The sequence below is a fragment of the Myodes glareolus genome, chromosome X, assembly GCF_982192425.1.
Source record: "Myodes glareolus chromosome X, mMyoGla1.1, whole genome shotgun sequence".
In the NCBI taxonomy this organism is placed as follows: Eukaryota; Metazoa; Chordata; class Mammalia; order Rodentia; family Cricetidae; genus Myodes; species Myodes glareolus.
This window is the reverse complement of record NC_142053.1, coordinates 82636312-82656160: the sequence shown is the minus strand read 5'-3', so window position 1 is coordinate 82656160 and position 19849 is coordinate 82636312. Positions and strand designations below refer to the sequence as shown.

The 19849-nt window shown below is 39.9% G+C and overlaps 1 protein-coding gene across 5 annotated transcripts in view; it reads left to right on the top strand.

The window, feature by feature from the left end:
* Taf1 (TATA-box binding protein associated factor 1) overlaps positions 1-19849 on the top strand; it is a 69393-nt gene that overhangs the window by 17888 nt on the left and 31656 nt on the right. For 4 of the 5 annotated variants that reach the window (XM_048417742.3, XM_048417738.3, XM_048417741.3 and 1 more), the window contains exons 10-24: positions 480-607; positions 701-808; positions 898-1071; positions 1524-1697; positions 2281-2385; positions 8445-8645; positions 8784-8925; positions 9027-9157; positions 10641-10721; positions 12576-12725; positions 12891-13010; positions 13264-13439; positions 14815-14993; positions 16621-16834; positions 17358-17523. In XM_048417742.3, coding sequence (XP_048273699.1) covers positions 480-607; positions 701-808; positions 898-1071; positions 1524-1697; positions 2281-2385; positions 8445-8645; positions 8784-8925; positions 9027-9157; positions 10641-10721; positions 12576-12725; positions 12891-13010; positions 13264-13439; positions 14815-14993; positions 16621-16834; positions 17358-17523 — 2249 coding nt within the window. The remainder of the gene's footprint in view (positions 1-479; positions 608-700; positions 809-897; positions 1072-1523; positions 1698-2280; positions 2386-8444; positions 8646-8783; positions 8926-9026; positions 9158-10640; positions 10722-12575; positions 12726-12890; positions 13011-13263; positions 13440-14814; positions 14994-16620; positions 16835-17357; positions 17524-19849) is intronic. The other variant, XM_085684723.2, reaches the window with a different exon arrangement.

Genomic DNA, 19849 nt, shown 5'->3' with positions numbered 1-19849 from the left:
CTACACAGAGAAACCCTGTCTCAAAAAAAAAACCATGCATATAGTTGAGTGAATTACCAACTAAAAATAATCTGGTAATGGAGTGAGAGATCTACTTAGAAACTCAAGATATCCATGGGAAATAGGAATTTTTGTTGGACCTGGTGGCATGTGTTTCAACTACTTGGGAGGCCAAGGAAGGAAGACTTTAAGTTCAAGGATTGTATAGGCAACAAAATATGTTCCAGAGCAGCTTTGTCAACTTAGTGAGATCCTATTTAAAAATAATGCAAAAGGAGATCAAGAGGGCAGGAGATGTAGTTCAGTGGTAATCTTTGCCTAACTTGTGTTAAACCTTAGTTTCAATCCTTAGTTCTGCATAGAGAGGTGGGGAAGAGGTGGGAGGGTTGTAAAAAAAGAAGGAGAAAGGGAAGAGGAGGAAAGAAAGAAAATGAGCATTTAGGAATAGCAATTCCAAAGTTTTTTGGTTACATTCTCAGAGATCCCCGATGAGAAGGAAGAAGCTACTTCTAATTCTCCTTCCAAGGAGAATAAGAAAGAATCATCTCTGAAGAAGAGTCGAATTCTCTTAGGAAAGACAGGTGTCATCAAGGAAGAACCACAGCAGGTTTGTGGAATGAAAAGAACTTGGTATTTAGAAGTACTAAGAAAGATAATAGGAAAGGGTTGTCTGACTGAAGCTTATTTGATCTATCATTAGAACATGTCTCAGCCAGAAGTGAAAGATCCATGGAATCTCTCCAATGATGAATATTACTATCCCAAACAACAGGGTCTTCGAGGTACTTTCGGAGGAAATATTATCCAGGTACAAATAGCTGCTTTGTTTTGATGGAGGGTGTGGGTAAATCTTGCCTAGGAAGGAGTTAGTGTTTAACTCTTCTGTTTCCTGTTTAGCATTCAATTCCAGCAGTAGAATTACGGCAACCCTTCTTTCCCACCCATATGGGACCCATCAAACTCCGGCAGTTCCATCGACCACCTCTAAAAAAGTACTCCTTTGGGGCACTATCGCAGCCAGGTCCACACTCAGTCCAGCCCTTGCTGAAGCACATCAAAAAGAAGGCAAAGGTATAATTGACTCCTGATTAGAAAAAGAAAATGTTTTGTAAGTTAATTGGAGTACAGATTGGGAGGCTATATTGGATATTAGATAATATTAGAGAATTGTTTATTTTCTCAGGTGTGAAACAATTTTATTTTGGTTATTCAGGAAGATATCTTTATTCTTAGAAAATAAATGTGAATATACTTAAGGCTAAAATATTGTAGCTTTCAAAATTGGTTTACTAAAATCTGTAGAAAATTTGCAGATAAATAGTGAAAATGTTTAAGTAGTGAGATTAAGAATGTTCAGAGTACTATTCTTCCAATTTTAGTGATATGTTTGAAAGTTTTCACAATAAAATAGAAAAAAATGACATGATAAAGAATGTTTTGGTATTGTCTCAGATTGGATGATATCAATGTGTGTAGTTTATCTTCTTGTTGCAAATAGGCTATATTGTCTTTATTCTGAACAGATGAGAGAGCAGGAGAGGCAAGCCTCTGGTGGTGGAGAGATGTTTTTTATGCGCACCCCTCAGGACCTCACTGGCAAAGATGGAGACCTTATTCTTGCAGAATACAGTGAAGAAAATGGACCGTTAATGATGCAAGTTGGCATGGCAACCAAGATAAAAAACTACTATAAACGGGTGAGTCTGTGCTCAAAGAAGTGTGTATGTGTGTGTTAAAAAATTTATTTATATTTATTTTATGTGTATGAGTGTTTCACTGCATGTATGTATGTGTACCACATGAGTACCTAGTGGCTGAGGGTGCCAGAAGAGCATGTCAGATCCTTTGGAATTGGAAATTTGGATGGTTGTAAGCCACCATGAGTGCTAAAAACCAAACTTGTGTCCTCTGTAAGAGCAACAAGTGCTTTTTTTTTTGGTTTTTCAAGACAAGGTTTCTCTGTGTAGCTTTGGAACCTGTCCTAGAACTCACAAGAGATCTGCTTTCCTCTGCCTCCCAGTGCCCCCACCACCTGGGTTAAGCAGCAAGTGCTCTTAACCATGAATCCATCTCTCCAGTCCCTGAAATGTTTGTTATCAATACAACCATAATTTGGTATGTAGTGATAATCTGTGAACATCTATTATATCATATACATTTCTTGGGGAAAAAAAAGAGTGGTGTCTCTTGCTAACGGCAAATGCTATGCTTATGGAAGATTACATGTGTGTTTTTGGTATTATTCTGTGAGTCTAACTGAGTTTGCTTTGTTTCTCCTAGAAACCTGGAAAAGATCCTGGTGCCCCAGATTGCAAATATGGAGAGACTGTTTATTGCCATACATCTCCTTTTCTGGGCTCTCTTCATCCTGGACAATTACTGCAGGTGAAGAATTATTTCCTGTCTTTATTCTCTCCTAAGGAAATTGACAGATGAGGAGCAAGTTTGCCCAGAAAGAGACAATTTTGGTTGATTGAGGTACTGTTCGTGTATCGGTATAAGGTAGAATAATCCACTGGGTTTGGTGGGTGTAGTGATGCACACCATTATTCTCAGCACTTGGGAAGCAGAATTTGAGACCAACCTGTGTCTACATATTGAGTTTCAGGTCAACCAGGGCTATGTAGTAAGACCCTATCTCAAAAAAGGCAAAGTCTGGAAAGATGGTTCAGCATCTAGAACACTGACTGCTCTTCCACAGGACTTAGTTTGATTCCCTGACACCTACATGGCAGCTCAAAAACGTCTGTAACTCTACTTCCCGGGGATCTGAACCCTCTTTTAACCTCCTTGTGCACTTCATGCATCTGGTGCACAGACATAGATGAGGGCAAAACACTCACGCACATTTTTTATAAATAAAGATTAAATAATTAAACATAAAAGATTAGTATAATATACTGGACATGGAGGGCTGGAAGATCAGGAGTTCAAAGACATCCTTGACTATGTTGTAAATTTGAGTCTGATAAACCAGCAAAACAAAAAGATTAATATAATTTAAAATTTGAGACAAACTTTCTTAATAATTCTCTTATTCTTTTAGATATTTTTTAGACTGAACATGGAACAGTGAGTGTTTTTTATTGTTTGATTTATGCTTTTGTTTTTTGAGTTGTGTGTGTGTGTGTGTGTGTGTGTGTGTGTGTGTGTGTGTGTGTATTTTGAGCTAGGATCTTAATCTATAGCAGAGACTGACCTGAAACTTACTGTATAGCCTAGACTGGACTCAAACTTTGGGGCAATCCTTAGCCTTATGAGTGCTGAGATTGCAAATATGAACTAATATAACACAGCTTTTTGAAAATACACACTGGCCATTGGCGGTGGTGGTGATGCACACATATAATTTCAACAGAAGGGAGATGGATCTCTGTGAGTTTGTGGTCAGCTTGGTCTACATAGTGAGTTCTAGGACAGCCAGAGATACACAGTGATACCTGATCTCAAAAAAAAAAATTGAAATAGGGCTGGAGAGATGGCTCAGCGGTTAAGAGCACTGACTGCTCTTCCAGAGGACCTGGGTTCAATTTCCAGCACCCACGTGGCAGCTTACAACCATCTGAAAATGCAGTTCCACGGGATCTGACACCTTCACACCAGTGCACATAAAATAAAGTTAAATAAATCATTTAAAAATATTAAAAAATTGAAATAAAGAAAAAATATATAAATACTCGCTGGTAGCTGGGTGTGGGTGGTGACAGTTTGCAATCCTTCTACTAGGAAAGCACAAGCCGGAGGCTCACAAGTTTAAGGACTATAAAGCAAACCCAAAACACTGGGAAGTATATCTAGAATTAATGTAGGTTATGAGTGTTTTAAATTTTTATGTAAAATTAGTATATTTGAGGGACTAGAAATATAAGCTCAGTGGTAGAGCACTTACCTAATATGTTCAAGGCCCTAACCTTGTGTCTAGTGCTGCAAAATAATGGTGCATTTTGATGATAATTAATTGTGGCTATTGTGAATACTGAACCGTACTTGAATGTTACAGTCTCGCCAGAAGGAAGTGCTGGGTTTTGGTGTGTGTGTGTGTGTGTGTGTGTGTGTGTGCGTGCGCGCGCTTTCTTCTGAAGGTTTTAGTTCCCTCTGGCAGTAGCTTTTAGATTCTTTTCTTTTCTTTTTTTTTCCCTTTTTTTTTTCAAGACAGGTTTTCTCTGTAGCTTTGGTGCCTGTCCTGGAACTAGCTCTTGTAGACCAGGCTGACCTTGAACTCACAGAGATCCGCCTGCCTTTGCCTCCTGATTGCTGGGATTAAAAGGCACGTGCACCACAGCCCAGCTGGCAGTAGCTTTTTAAAAAGAATTATGGAGGTCCACAAATGGTTTGGGACCAGTCTCCAGAAATGTCTACCTTTTTTTTCCCTCTCATTTCATTTCTCGAGCTGATCTTTTCCCTTTTTCTCTCTTTCTTTTTTAGATAGGGACTTAATCTGTAGTCTAGAAGTGACCTGGAATTTGGTATATAGACAAGTTTGGCCTTGAATTGTAGCAACCCTCATGGTTCTGTCTTCCCAGAGTGCTAGGATTTTAAGTGCTAGGATTGCAGGTGTGTGACACAGCGTCCATAGCAATCTTAAGCATTCCTTTATTCTTGTATCTTTATTTATTCCATTGTCACTCTTGCTAACTTTTCTACATCTGCAAAGTTTTTTTAAAAAATCATTTCCTTCTAGGTTTGTGGAGTAGGTAGTGCTGGAGGATTAAAGCCAGGGCCTTGTGTATGCAAGTCTGAGTCCAGTCTGGTAAACTGAGCCACACCCTTAGCCCTCCTCACCAGATTCTCATTATTGTTGGCTTTCTTATTCTTGTGATTTTCTTTGAGGTTTCTTGTTGGTGGTTTTTAGCCATTCCATCTTCTTTCATCTTTCGTGACTACTTTTATAGTTTTTTTTTTTTTACACTGTGTGTGTGTTAGGGAGGTTGAAGGGCAATTACAGGAGTCAGGTTTAAGTTTGATGGCTAACATTCTTACCTGCCAAGACATCTCGATGGCTCTAGGTTTTGGTTTTTTTTCTTTGATACAGGATTCGTATGTAGTACAAACTGGTCTTGAATTCCTGTTCCACCACTTTGGAATTATAGTTGTGTACCACCATGCCCAACTTTTTGTAGTGCGTGTTTGTGTGCCTCTGTGTGTGTGTGTGTGTGAGAGAGAGAGAGAGAGAGAGAGAGAGAGAGAGAGAGAGAGATCACATTCACATGAGTGTGGATAAATGTGCATGCAGAAGTCAGAGTAGGAAATTTCACTTTTGTGGTCCTAGTAGTCTTTGAGGGACTCTCAGACTTTCATCTAAAACTTCATAAGCCATATTTCCATCAACTGTACTGTTCTCAGCATTATCTTAGAAGTCTTCATAGAACAGATGATTAAACTCTGAGCACTCAGTGGCTTTTTCATTCCAACATTCCAGACTCCTTTTAAGATCCTCCAAAAACACAGTCAGATATATCACAGCAATATTCATGATCCTGGTACCAATTTTTCTGTCTGAGGATTTCTATTGCTGTGATAAAGGACCATGACACACCAGAATTTACATGCAAGTTGTCTTTTACTTCATATTTACTTCATAACACATATGTGTCCACCTATTTACACATACACTACGTTAAAATGTAACTAAATTTTAAAAAAATTATTTACTGCCTTCTGTAATTTTTTCTATAGTGAACATTAAGAACTTAATTACTCAGCCAGGCAGTGATGGCACAAGCTTTTAATTCCAGCACTTGGGAGGCAGAGGAAGGTGGATCTCTGTGCGTTTAAGGCCATGGTCTACAAAGCAAGTTCTAGGACAGCTAGACTGTTGCATAGAGAAACCTTGTCTCAATAAAAAAAAGATTTAATTTTTCAGCTGGGTGGTGGTGGCACGAGTCTTTAATCCTAGCACACAGGACACAGGCAGGAGGATCTCCGAGTTCAAGACCAGCTTGGTCTACAGAGTGAGTTCCAGGACAAGGAGGGCCGTTGCACAGAGAAACCCTGTCTCTACTCCTCCCCCTCAAAAGAATTTAATTTCTCCATCAATGTGATGAAAGTCTTCCTTTTTCATTAGTAGAATTTTTGTTTCTTTGGTTTTTTTTTTCAAGACAGGGTTTTACTGTATAGCTCTGGCTGTCTTGTAACTCACTCTAGACCAGGCTGGCCTGGAACTCAGAAATCCTCCTGAGTGCTGGGAATACAAGCATGGTGCCACCACTGTCTGACATTATCGTTATCAGGATTTTAAAAAAAAATTATTTTTATTTTTTCTGTGCATTGTCGTTGTGTCTGTGTGAGGGTGTCAGATCCCCTGGAACTGGAGTTACAGACAGTTGTGAGCTACCGTGTTGGTGCTGGGAATTGAACTTGGGTCCCCTAGAAGAGCAGCAAGCACTGTTAACCACTAAACCATGTCCAGCCCCATTATTAGGATATTTAGACAATTTATTTTTATTATTTGTGTGTGCACACATGTGAATTCACCTGTGGAGGCAAAAGAGGGTGTGTCTGATTTCTTCTATATAAAGTTATAGGTTTATCTTAGCTGTCAGATGTGGGTGCTAAAATTAGAACTTCAGGCCAGGTGGTAGTAGCATACGCCTTTAATCCCAGCACTAGGGAGGCAGAGACAGGTGGATCTCTGTAAGTTTGAGACCAGCCTGGTCTACAAGAGCTAGTTCCGTGACAGGCTCCAAAGCTACAGAGAAACTATGTCTCGGAAAAAAAAAAAGGAAATAATTAGAACTTCAGGCCTCATAATAGAACAGCAAGTACCTTTAACTGCTTAGCCATCTCACCAGCTCTCTTGTTGGTGGTAGGGAATACTTTACTTTAGCTTCAAATCTTATAATAATTGATCTCTTTCTGGCTTCTACTTCCACTTCAAATATTTCTGTCCAACTACTCTTATGTTTTTTGTTCATTCTGTTTCTTTGAATACTTTGCTTCATCATTTTTGTTTTATTTTTAATTAACTAGCTAACATATTCAGAAATATTCTGAAGCCAGGCCTGATGGTAGCATGCCTGTAATCCTCAACAATCTAAGTGATATAGGAGAATTGCCTTGATTTTGAGACATCCCTGGTCTTCTGTGAGACCTCGCCCCCCCCAAAATTGTTTTGTCTTCACCTCTTGTGTATGAGACTGTAGGGTAGAAGTACATACTATATTAATTTATAAAGCTCTTCATAACAGTCCTATGAAGTATAGGTATTTTAGGTATCCTACATTTTGTAGCTGAGGAAACTTAAGCTCAGAAACTTTGACTTGTGTGTCTTCACACAGTGACTGGAAAAGGTTGTTTCTTCTGTATCTAAACCATATACTTTCATTTCTTTGAGTTTTTTTGTGTGTGTGTGGGTGTGTGTGTCAAGTCTCTCAGCCTGTGTTGCCTTCAAACTTGCTAAGTGGCCAAGGATGGCCTTGAACTCCTGATCCTCTTGCCTCTACTTTCCAAGTACTAGGATTTTAGGTATGTGTTATAACACCTTTTCCTCCTCCAATATGTGTGTGATTATATGCATGTGTGGAAGTCAGAGCCAGAGGTCAATATTGGTTCTTTCTCTATTACTCACTGCCTTATTTTTTGAGATAACATCTCTCATAGATACTGGAATTCATAGTTTTGCCTAGACTGGTTGGCTAGCAGGCTTCTAGGATCTTGTCTCCACTATTTTCACCCTGTCACCACTGGGATTATAGGTCTATAACTCTATGCTCCAATTTTTATGTGAGTACTGGGGATCCAAACTCAGGTTCTCATGCTTATACAACAAGCACTTTACCTGCTGAACCATCTCCCAGCCCCACTTTATTTCTTTTTGTGGGGAGGAGTTTCTCATGCAACCAAACTAGCTTCAAATTCACTATGTAATCAAGGCTGGCCTTAAATTTGTAATCTTTCTACTTTTTCTAATTAAGGCTGGCATTAAAGGAATATGGTACTATGCCTTGCTCTGACTCAATTCATTTTGAATGTCAGTCTCATGCCATTGCTCAGGCTGGCCTTGAACTTGTCCTGATCCTCCTGCTTCATCCTCCTGAATGATGCATTTACAAGCATTCACTGCCATTCCTGGCTCTATTTTTAAAGTTTTTCTTTCTTTTTTGTCTGTTAAGTTCTAAAGGACAGTGGGTAGAAAAAATAATCTCAGCCAGGTGGCAAAGGCTTTTAAATCCCAGCACTCAGGAGGCAGATACTGGCAGATCTTTGAGTTGTGGACCAGTCTGGTCTACAGAGAGAGTTCCAGGACAACTAAAGCTACACAGAGAAACCCTGTCTCAAAAAACCAAAATAATAATAATCTTGTTTGATATTCCATATCATTTGCTTATTTTGTTGTATAGACTTTAGATCTAATGAATTTAAATAGTAAGTTTTAGTTTTTTCGGTAGTTGGCTGAATTTTCTAGGGTTTCTTTGTAAATAACTTTTGTGGTTTTCTTTCATTAGGCATTTGAGAACAATCTTTTTCGTGCTCCAATTTATCTTCATAAGATGCCAGAGACTGACTTCTTGATCATTCGAACAAGGCAGGGTTACTATATTCGAGAATTAGTGGACATTTTTGTGGTGGGCCAGCAGTGTCCCTTGTTTGAAGTGCCTGGTCCTAACTCCAAAAGGGCCAATACACACATCCGAGACTTTCTGCAGGTAAGGCAGGAGTTGGGTTAAGATGCATGTGCTAATAGAAAGAAGAAAACATTATCTGGGCTTAGTTGGGGAAGGGAACCTGGTGAGGACTTTTATCCTTTCTTTATGTAATAAGAATGTATTTGACTTACTGGACAGGTTTTTATTTACCGCCTCTTTTGGAAGAGTAAAGATAGGCCACGGCGGATCAGGATGGAAGATATAAAGAAAGCCTTTCCTTCACATTCAGAAAGCAGCATCCGGAAGAGGCTAAAGCTCTGTGCCGACTTCAAACGTACAGGTCATTAGTTGTGACTACTTGTCTTCTCTGTGATACTCTCATAATCCTAAAGAAATATGACTTTCAGTTAAATCAGAACAGTTTTTCTGTATCTTTTCCAGGAATGGATTCAAACTGGTGGGTGTTGAAGTCTGATTTTCGTTTACCAACAGAAGAGGAGATCAGAGCTATGGTATCACCAGAACAGTGCTGTGCTTATTATAGCATGATAGCTGCAGAGCAGAGACTAAAGGTGAGCCTCTTCTTGTTAGGTACTGCTTATGTCTACATTTCTTTTCAGAGAGATAGAAGTGAATACTTTAGAGATGATAATTACTAGATTATTAGCAGTTATTCAGCAATTTAAACTGCATGAGGTACTTTCTGTGTGTATGGATTCTAGGGAAAGCTAATGTCAATGTAAGGCTCAGTGAGGGACTTAAGTCCTATTGCCCTTCTTTAAAAATGATAGATCACTAATTTGGGTGGTGACTCCTCTGTAAAACAAACAGGAAAGGGTCTTTTCAGATTCCCATATAGGCAGAGGTGGTAACTGGAAGTATGGTTTAGAAATGTATAGTATATAAGACTGTCTTAGTAAAGGTTTCTTTTTTAAATTTTTTTATATGCATTGGTGTTTTGACTGCATGTATACCTGTGTTGAGGGTGTTAGATCTCTTGGAGCTGTGAGTTACAGACAGCTGTGAACTGCCATGTGGATACTGGAAATTGAACCAGGATCCTCTGGAAGAGCAGCAAGGTCTTTTAACCACTGAGCCATCTTTACAGCCCTATTAGTTAGGGTTTCTATTGTCTTTAGAGACAGCATGACAACAGCAACTTTATAAAGGAAAACTTTAATTGGAGCTGGTTTATAGTTCAGAGTTTTAATCCATTGTCATCCTGGCAGGAAACATGGCAGGATGCAGGCAGACATGGTGCTGAAGAGGTAGCCAAAAGTTTTACATACAGGCTGTAGGAAGAAAGGGTGACACTATGGCTGGCTTAACCATTTGAAACCTCAAAGCTCACCTCCAGTGACAGACTTCTTCCAACAAGGCCATATCTCCCAATAGTGCCACTCCCTGTGAGCCTTTATTACCCACTTTCATTTAAAATACTACAAAGGCTAGAATAGAAAAAGTCCAACTGAGAAATTCTATAGTTAGTATCTCTCTTTAGTTTAGTTTGCTTTATAAGTGGGCCCTAGCTATTCACACATCCACATGAGTTCCTTGAAAAGTTTTTGTGTGAGGGATGGAGAGATACCTGAATGGTTATGAGCACTGACTGCTCTTCCAGAGGACCTGGGTTCAATTACCAGTACCCACATGGCAGTTCACAACTGTCACTCCAGTTCCAGGGGATCTGACACCCCCTCACACAGACATACATACAGGCAAAACACCAATGCACATAAAATAAAAATGAATTATTTTTTTAAAAAATAGTTCTAGAAAAAGCATTTTATGTGAACGCAGGGCCTTTGCACATGCTAGGCAAGCATTCTGCCAATGAACTATATCCCTAGGGCAGCAAATTTCTTGGAATTTGGCATATCTTCTAGTAGCTCAAGAATGCACAGCAGTAATACATGCATTTAAAACTACAGAATCCATTTTCTATGCTGATATGGTTTGATATTTTGTATTTGATATTCAGTAAAACTGTTTTCAGAAAAAATAAACCTGTTTTTTCAGTTGACTTTATTTATACATAGAATTGTCCTCTTTCAGGATGCTGGCTATGGAGAGAAGTCCTTTTTTGCTCCTGAAGAAGAAAATGAAGAAGATTTCCAGATGAAGATTGATGATGAAGTAGGTTTTACAAACTTTTTTAGTGACAGAATCTTGCTCTGTAACCCAGTCTGGCCTGGAAAGTTTAAATATTCCTACCTTTCTCTCAACTATTGAGAGTACAGACACATACCACCATGCCTGGCAACACTTGTATTTTTTATCTATAATTGTATGTATGTGTTGTATGTGTGTCTGTTCATGTGCACATAAGTAAGTGAGGGTAGGTGGGTGCCTGTGGAGGACCAGAGGCATTGAATCTCTCTGTAGGTGGAGTTACAGGTACTTGTTTGTAAGCTACCTGATATTGCCATTGGGACCTGAACCCAGGTCCTCTGAAAGAGCAGCAAGTCATTTCTCTCTTTTTTTTCTCTCTGTGTTGTCCTAGCTGTCCTGGAACTCACTATATAGACCAGGTTGGCCTTGAACTCACAGAAATCCAGCTGCCTCTGCCTCCTGGGAGTGCTGAGATTAAAGGTGTGTGCCACCCCTGCCTGGCCACCTTTTTTTTTTAGTAATAATAAAACTCCTCCCAGCTCTGTAGTTTTTCTTAAAGAAAAATTTTGAAGATTTATTTATTTGTGTATGTGTGTATGTGCCTGTCTACAGAGTCTAGAAGAGGGGAATCACATCCCTCAGAGTTGGGGTGTAACATGAGGGGGCCTGTTTGTTGGGGCTTCTTTCCTACCCGCCCTCCAGCTGTTTAGTCCCAGAGAAAATCACCCACATAGAGGACTCCGTAAGTTCTAAAGCTGATTGGCCCATTAGGTCAGGCTTCTTACTGGCTAACTCTCACATCTTGATTAACCCATTTTTCTGATCTATGTTAGCCATGTGGCTCAGTACCTTTTTCAGTGGGGCAGCTCACATCCTGCTGCTTTGGTGATCTGGGCAGGAGTGGGAGGAATCAACTTTCTCCTCCCCAGAATTCTCCTGCTCTCTTTGCATCATTTCCACTTCCTGTCTGTTTTTCCCACCTACACCTCCTGCCTGGCCAATCAGCGTTTATTTAAAACATGATTGACAGAATACAGACAGTTCTCCCCCACCTTTGGGGTTATAAGCATTTGTGGCTAGGGCTTGTTATGCAAATGCTTGGATCCAAATTCCAGTCCTTAAGATTGTATGGCAAATGCCTTTAATCACTGAGTCTTCTTTATGGCTCATAACACTCATTTTTTTTTAAAAAAAAATCAGTGCTTCTCATTATTTCTTTTAAAAAGAAGGTTTTGTGTAGTGAGATAGCACACATCTGTAATCCCATCACTTTGGTAACAGGAGGATCAGATGTTCAAGATTATGCTCTGATACATAGCAAGTTCCAAGCCAACCTGGACTAGAGACCCTACTGTAAAAAATCAGAATAAGAAAGCCATTCAAAAAATTGGACAACAAAATGAGTTGTCCTTCTAACCATGATCATCATGAATGAGGGTCCAACCCTACCTACTGAAATCCCAGGGATAATGGACTGAAGAACACCACTGATAAATATATCCCTTATCCTGATTGTACTCTGAATCTCTAAACATTGTGATTTAGGTATCATAGAAGAAAACTGAACATTGGATTGTCGCTATATTTAACTTAATATTTGGATAATTTAAGAAACCATGGGGAGGAGGGGAGGAACTTGAACTTCCCACAGGGCAGGAAACCCTGACTGCTCTTAGGGATGGAGAGGGAGGAGGAGAGGGAGTGGGAGGGTGGTGGGAGGAGGGGCGGAAATGGAAACTTTTATAATTTAATAAAATTACTTTCAAAAAAAAAAAGAAACCATGAAAATGTTCAGAGAAATTATTCTACCCTTTTAGGTAGTGGTTAGATGTGGAACAGTGTTTCATACAACCCTGAGAATCCTTTTCTTTATCTTAGGTTCGTACTGCTCCTTGGAATACTACGAGAGCTTTCATTGCTGCCATGAAGGGTAAATGTCTCCTGGAGGTGACCGGAGTAGCAGATCCCACAGGCTGCGGTGAAGGATTCTCCTATGTGAAGATTCCAAACAAACCAACTCAGCAGAAGGTGAGAGTCTTTAGATGATTTCTAGAAATCAAAAGAGAAAGGAATGAGGTTTACAGTAGATACAAATAGAGTAGAGGACATGGAAATGGTTCATTTGCCAGAATGGCATAGATGCTTACTGTTAGGAATTCAGCTCAGATTCTCACTTGTTTTTGTTTGAGACAGGATGATAAGGAGCCTCAGCCAGTGAAAAAGACAGTCACAGGAACAGATGCAGACCTTCGTCGCCTGTCTCTGAAAAATGCCAAGCAACTTCTTCGTAAATTTGGTGTGCCTGAGGAAGAGGTGGGTGTAGAAGAAGAAAACTCTGAGTAAGAGGCTTTGTATACAGATAGAAAAGTAGGAAGGTGTAAAGAACTACCTGGGTTTTTAATATGATGTAGATCATGATAGGGCCTAAATACTTTACCCAAACTTTTCTAAACTTCTTTTAGTTTTATTTTTCTTATCTGTGTTTCTAATAATGGCCCTAGTTTGTCCTTATACATTGCTAAATTAGTTATATATGCATATATATAGTTCTGCGTTTCTCTCATAGATTAAAAAGTTGTCCCGCTGGGAAGTTATTGATGTGGTCCGTACAATGTCAACAGAACAGGCTCGCTCTGGAGAGGGGCCCATGAGTAAATTTGCCCGTGGATCAAGGTTTTCTGTAGCTGAGCATCAAGAGCGTTACAAAGAGGAATGTCAGCGTATTTTTGACCTACAGAACAAGTATGTTCAGTACTGTGGAAAGTTTAAGCTGGAAAGGGGCAGTGTCCTGGACATGTTTTGTTTTGAACTAATGGCCTTGTATATGCAAGACACATACTTTATTACTAAACTCTCCAGTTCCCAGATACTATTTTTCTATTTTGGGATGAGGTCTTATTATGTAGCCCTGTTATCTGGTACTTGCTATGTAGGGTAGGTTGGCCTTGCACTTTTGATGCTCTACGAGATATTGTATAATGAAGATGATGTCACCTGAAAAAAATTTAAGTGGTTGGGTATTTGAAATACCAGGCACTGTCTGTAATAATACTGCCAGAGTATCTGTTCCTGTTTTTTTTAAAAACAAGGTTTCACTATGTAATTCTAGCTGACCTGGAATTCACTATGGAGACCCAGTTGGCCTGAACCTGCATTTTTGCCTCCTGAGTGCTGGGATTAAGGGGATGTACCACCACACACAACTTTTTTAAAGCTACTTTTTTGAGACAGGATCTTGCCATGTAGCCCATGTTGGTTTCAAGCCTTTGGCAGTCCTCTAGTCTTTGCCTCCTGGGTGCTGGGATTATAAGCATGTGCCATCATGCCTATTGAACCTACTGTTTTCAAAGTAATTTAGCAAAAACTTTGAATGTCATTAAATGCTAAGCTTGATCTCGGTTCAGTGGCAGTTCTTGTAGCCTACTTTGCCTGGGCCTGTAAGTTTTAAGTGTGATAATGGTTTTATTTTTTTTCCTCTAGTGACTTATTATGAAATAATAGCAATGTGATAGGAAAAGATCCATGAATCTAAATGTTGTAGTGTACTGGAGAGCTGAGCAGGACTTGGAAGGCTGAGGCAAGAAGGATAAACAATTCAACGCATATCTGGAGTAGGGAGTGGAGAGAGCAAACAGTCTCTTTTAAGAAAATTTTTAAAAACTGGCCTGTGTGGTGGCACATGCCTTTAATCCCAGCACTTGGGAAGCAGAGGCAGGTGGATCTCTGTGAGTTCAAGGCCAACCTGGTCTACAAGAGCTAGTTCCAGGACAGCTAGGACTGTTACACAGAGATGCCCTATCTCAAAAAGTCAATAGATAGATAGACAGACAGACAGACAGACAAAATCCTGCCCCAAAGCTGCAGAGAAACGCTATTTCGAAAAAAAAAAAAGCCTGTGTGTGCTACTTTCTTAGCTTTTTTCCCCCCAGTTATTCTGAAAGAATTACTGCAATATTGCAAATCTGTGAATTGTCTAGGAAGATGTAGTTTTTCTGTTACAGGTTTCATGGCTTTATGGATTCTGAATTTATCTTTTTAAGGTTGATTTCTCAATTTTCTATTTCTCCAATCCTACTTCTTTCTACACTGCTCTTTAACTTTTTTCCTCTCTTGCTAGGGTTTTGTCATCAACTGAAGTCTTATCAACTGACACAGACAGCAGCTCAGCTGAAGACAGTGACTTTGAGGAAATGGGAAAGAACATTGAGAACATGCTGCAAAACAAGAAAACGAGCTCTCAGCTATCTCGTGAACGGGAGGAGCAGGAGCGGAAGGAACTACAACGGATGCTACTGGGTGAGGGGGCTTCTCAGACAAGTAAAGAAAGGGATCAAAAATGGAGCTTGGATAAGTGCAGACTTGAGTCCAAGCTGGAGAAAAAGTAAGAAATGAGTATAGAGAAACCTGTAGATGAGGTAGAGAGATTTCTTCAAACTGGACTCCACTCTGTGAGGAAAAAAATTTGAAGAGATGCTGCCAGTCGACTGCTTCCTCTTTCTGAGTCCAGGTACCTGGCCATGCCAGGGCTACCATTGCTATCAGCTTTCTGGGAATTCATCCTCCAGCGTAACAGTTTTAAAAAATACAGGAAGGATCTGGCTTGGTGTGGTGGCACATACCTGTAATCTTAACACTTGGAGAGTGAGGCAGAGACTCTTGATTTGAAGGCCTACCTGGGCTACATAGTGAGACCCTGTCTTCAAAACAAACCATGCATACATACGTATGCAAGTAAGTAAATAAATAAATAAATAAATAAAATGGAGAGTTTCTAGATGAATTTGTCAGGTTGTCTTTGAAGTCTCTGAATTTATATTTAAAATCCTATGCAGATAGGCAATTTTCTGAGAAGATTCATGGCTTTCAGAAGATTCTTAAAGGAAGCTTAGATCCAAAAAGTGCTAAAAATCATCCAATAATTGCAGACTGAGGATAATGGATAGCAAAGTCCCCGTGATTCCTCTGGTAATAGATATCAAGCAGGCAGTGGATGTTGTTACTGAGAGGATGAAGTCTGAGGATGAAGATTAATGTGACCATTTTCATTTATACTAGTCTTACTTTTGTTTGTCCATCTCTATAAAGTTTTGTATAATTTTGTTTTCCTGGCTTTGTAAAGATACATGGCTTTTTGTGTTTGTTTTGTTTGTTTGTTTTTGAGACTATGTCTCTCTCTGTAGCTCTAGCTATCCTGGAACTTGCTCTGTAGACTAGGCTGGCCTTGAATTCACAGAGATCCGCCTGCCTCTGCCTCCTGTGTACTGGGATTAAAGGCATGCGCCAAAGGCAAAATCATCTTGAATCATCTCTCCATACCTACTGAGTTTATTCTACGTTTTTTTTTTTTTTGGTTTTTCGAGACACGGTTTCTCTGTAGCTTTCGAGCCTGTCCTGGAACTAGCTCTTGTAGACCAGGCTGGCCTCAAACTCACAGAGATCCGCCTGCTTCTGCCTCCCGAGTGCTGGGATTAAAGGCGAGTGCTGGGATTAAAGGCGTGCGCCACAGTCTACATTTTTACAAGATCCCCAGATGTTTTCTATTCATATTAAAATTTGAGAAACATGCGCTGGGCTTATTTATTCCTCCTGAGTCCTTGCTTAGATGTTTTCCTCAACTGTTTGCTGCTAAGAATTTTCTGTCACTGCTATTCAGAGGAATAAAAGTATAACTATTGCTTCTCTGTCTCCAATAGCAAACATAATACTTTGAGGTATATCTAGAATGTTTGTATTTATAAAAATGGAAATTGGCAGTAGTTAAAAGAAGTCAGGAAAGGGCAAATCATGGTGTTTTTTTAGCTATTAACAACTCTCTGCTTTTAATAGAACCAGGGTTTTGTGGTATGTTGACTGTCTCCAACTCCAAAAAAGTAGCCATTTGAATTTTAGAGGAAATGTTTGGAAATTGTTTTCTATCTTGCAGCAGCAGGCTCAGCAGCCACAGGAAATAATCACAGAGATGATGACACAGCTTCAGTGACTAGCCTTAACTCTTCTGCCACTGGCCGCTGTCTCAAGATTTATCGAACATTTCGAGATGAAGAGGGGAAGGAGTATGTTCGTTGTGAGACAGTCCGAAAACCAGCTGTTATTGATGCTTATGTGCGCATACGTACTACAAAAGATGAGGAATTCATGTGAGTTTGATGTGCCTCTTTTGAGTGTGGCAGGAAAAATAATGGAAACAACATATATGTATGAGTTGTAGTGATAGGAATATATATTGTTATCCCTGGAAATCTGCTGTTGTTTAGAACCTTCTTGCCTTTAGATCTTTGGATTTGAACAGAACTAAATCACTGGGAAAATAACTAGCTTGCTATGTTTGGATTATGGTGATTTGCCTTTGCAAAAATCATTCCTGTAAAACCAGGACTTGGGAGGATTCAGCAGAAGGAACGTGGGTTCTAGACAGTCTGAGCTGTAAAACATTGTCTCAAAAATCAAAAGCAAAGTCTTAATGATCATTTAGGACTTAGACTGAGAGATGTTATTTTATACATGTGGAAGACTGACTGTCAAGGAACATGAAGATGGCAGGCAGTTTATTTCATTTCAGCCTGGATGAATTACTTATATTCTGAGATGATAGCTTTCAGGGTTATCATCTTGATTTAGGTTGCTTATGGTCCTGTTGTATTTTTTTCTCTTCTTATTCAGTCGAAAATTTGCCCTTTTTGATGAGCAACATAGAGAAGAGATGCGAAAAGAACGGCGGAGGATTCAAGAGCAATTGAGGAGACTTAAACGAAACCAAGAAAAGGAGAAGCTAAAGGGCCCTCCTGAGAAAAAGCCCAAAAAAATGAAGGAGCGCCCTGACCTAAAAGTAAGTATACTATAGCCAGGTGTTGTCGGACACAATGTAATTCTAGTACTTGATAGGCTGCCACAGGATTGTGAGCTTGAAACACATAGAGACCCTGTCTTGAAAAGGAAAAGAAAAAATGTTTAATGATATGATCACCACTAACAAAGCAAAGGAAGGTAGCATAACTTTTCCCTCAGTTTTTGCCATCTTTAGTTATTGGAAATGGAAGCAATATTGTGGAACACTGGGTTATATTATATGTAACAACACCTGCAGTTCCAGTACCAGGGAAACTGAAGCAGGAGAATCAGGAACAAATCTACTTAGTGAATTCAGGCTCCCCTGGGCTACATGAGGCCCTCAGAAAGAAAACTCACTCACTTACTCACTCACATATTCATTCTCTCTCTCTCTCTCTCTCTCTCTCTCTCTCTCTCTCTCTCTCTCTCTCTCTCTCTCTATCTCACTTTCCTCTAGGAGTTGGTTAGGTTTGGTACATTTTATTTATATTCATTTACCTTTGTTATTGGGCATCAGACCCAGGACCTGCTAGGTTTACTGCTGAGCTACTTCCCTAACCTTATAATGCTTTTTTAAAATGGTAGCTTTTTAAGGGAAGAGCTGGACAAGTGGCTCAGTGGTTAAGAGTACTTACTGCATCAGAGGCCTGGGGTTTAGATCTTAACACTTTATATTGGATGGTTCAAAAGCACTTGTAGCTCCAGCTTCAAAGGATCTAACACCTCCCTTCTGGCCTCAGTAGGTGCTTGTGCACACAGTTGCACATATACACACCAATACACATACATAAAAGGTCTCTTTTTTCATTAAAAGCTTCTATGTATTTATCTATTTACTCCCTATCTTTTATTATCTAGTAATTTACTCCACAAATATTTATTTGATATCTACTACATATTAGACAAGGTATATATGAAAGAAGAAACTTTCGAAAGGTTGGGTTTTCTTTGCTGACCATTGCTGGAAGAATAGAAGTGCACAAGCGCTCCTAGGAGACAAACCTCTGCGCTATAATCTCCAAGCAGCAGTTCGCCTCTCTGGAAAGAAGCTGTGATAGCTGTGCTCTTATAGACAGGGGTTTGCAGGCAGGAATTTCTCCTGAGAAAACAGCTTTCTAGTGGAACAGATTCAGTGGAAAGCTGCTCAAACTGGCATCCAGCACATTCTACCAACAGATCACATGATCTTATATCCAGACCTTTTGCTTTTAGTCATGTATTCACTTATTAATTAATCTGGTAGAACTTGGTGTTCTGTAATACCTTCCCCTCGAAGATACAGAGATGATGATTTGGGCTGCGCGAACTGTTCCTTGAAAGATGTACACAAGTCATAGTCCAGAGTTACCATTCCATCCAAGTCTGGCTGGGGCAGTCAGTGGATTTACTGGGCTTACTTATGGGAGCATGGATGAAGGGTTAGTAACAAGACTGTGGGTGTGTAAAATAGCCATATCACTAAATTATCCCCCAGCATAGATGGTGACTTCCTCATAGGTGCATAGAGGGAGTCCTACTTCGGTTAATGTTCCACTCCTTACATCCATTAGCACCCCATGAGGCCACATGCAAGGGAGCATGTTTTAGTTACTCTTCTATTGCCATGCCAAGACACCATAATCAAGACAGTTTATAAGAGAAAGTGTCTAACTGACCTTACAGTTGCAGAAGATTAGAGTCCATGGTAGCAGAGCAAGGGTGTGGTGTGAGGAACAGCTGAGAGCTCGCATCTTGATCCGCAATAGAAGGCATAGAAATGCAGAGGGACTAGCACAGGTCTTTTGAGAGCTCAAGGCCCACTGCTAGTGCATACCTCCTCCAACACGGCTGCCTTCCTAATCCTCCCCAAAGAGTTCTACCAAGTGGAGACCAAGTATTCAAGCACATGAGCCTATGGGGAACGTTCTCATACAACCGCCGCATTCCAGCCCCTGGCACTCATAGGCTAGGAGCTGTATCATAGTGCAAAATACATGTACTTCAACTTTGAAAGTCCCCGTGGTTTTTCAGCCTCACAGCGCTTTAAAAGTCCAGAGTCGCTTCTGAGACTCGAAACAATCTCTTCATTGTAATTGCTCGCAGTTGCTCATATACCTATACACACCGATACACATAACCCAAAAAGTCTTTAAAAACAAAAGAAATTAGAAAAAGACTAGTCAGGCGGTGGTGGCACACGCCTTTAATCCCAGCACTCAGGAGGCAGAGGCAGGTGGATCTCTGTGAGTTCGAGGCCAACCTGGTCTACAAGTTCCAGGACAAGCTCCAAAGCTACAGAGAAACCCTGTCTTGAAAAACAAAAAAATGGAAAGGAAAAAAACAAT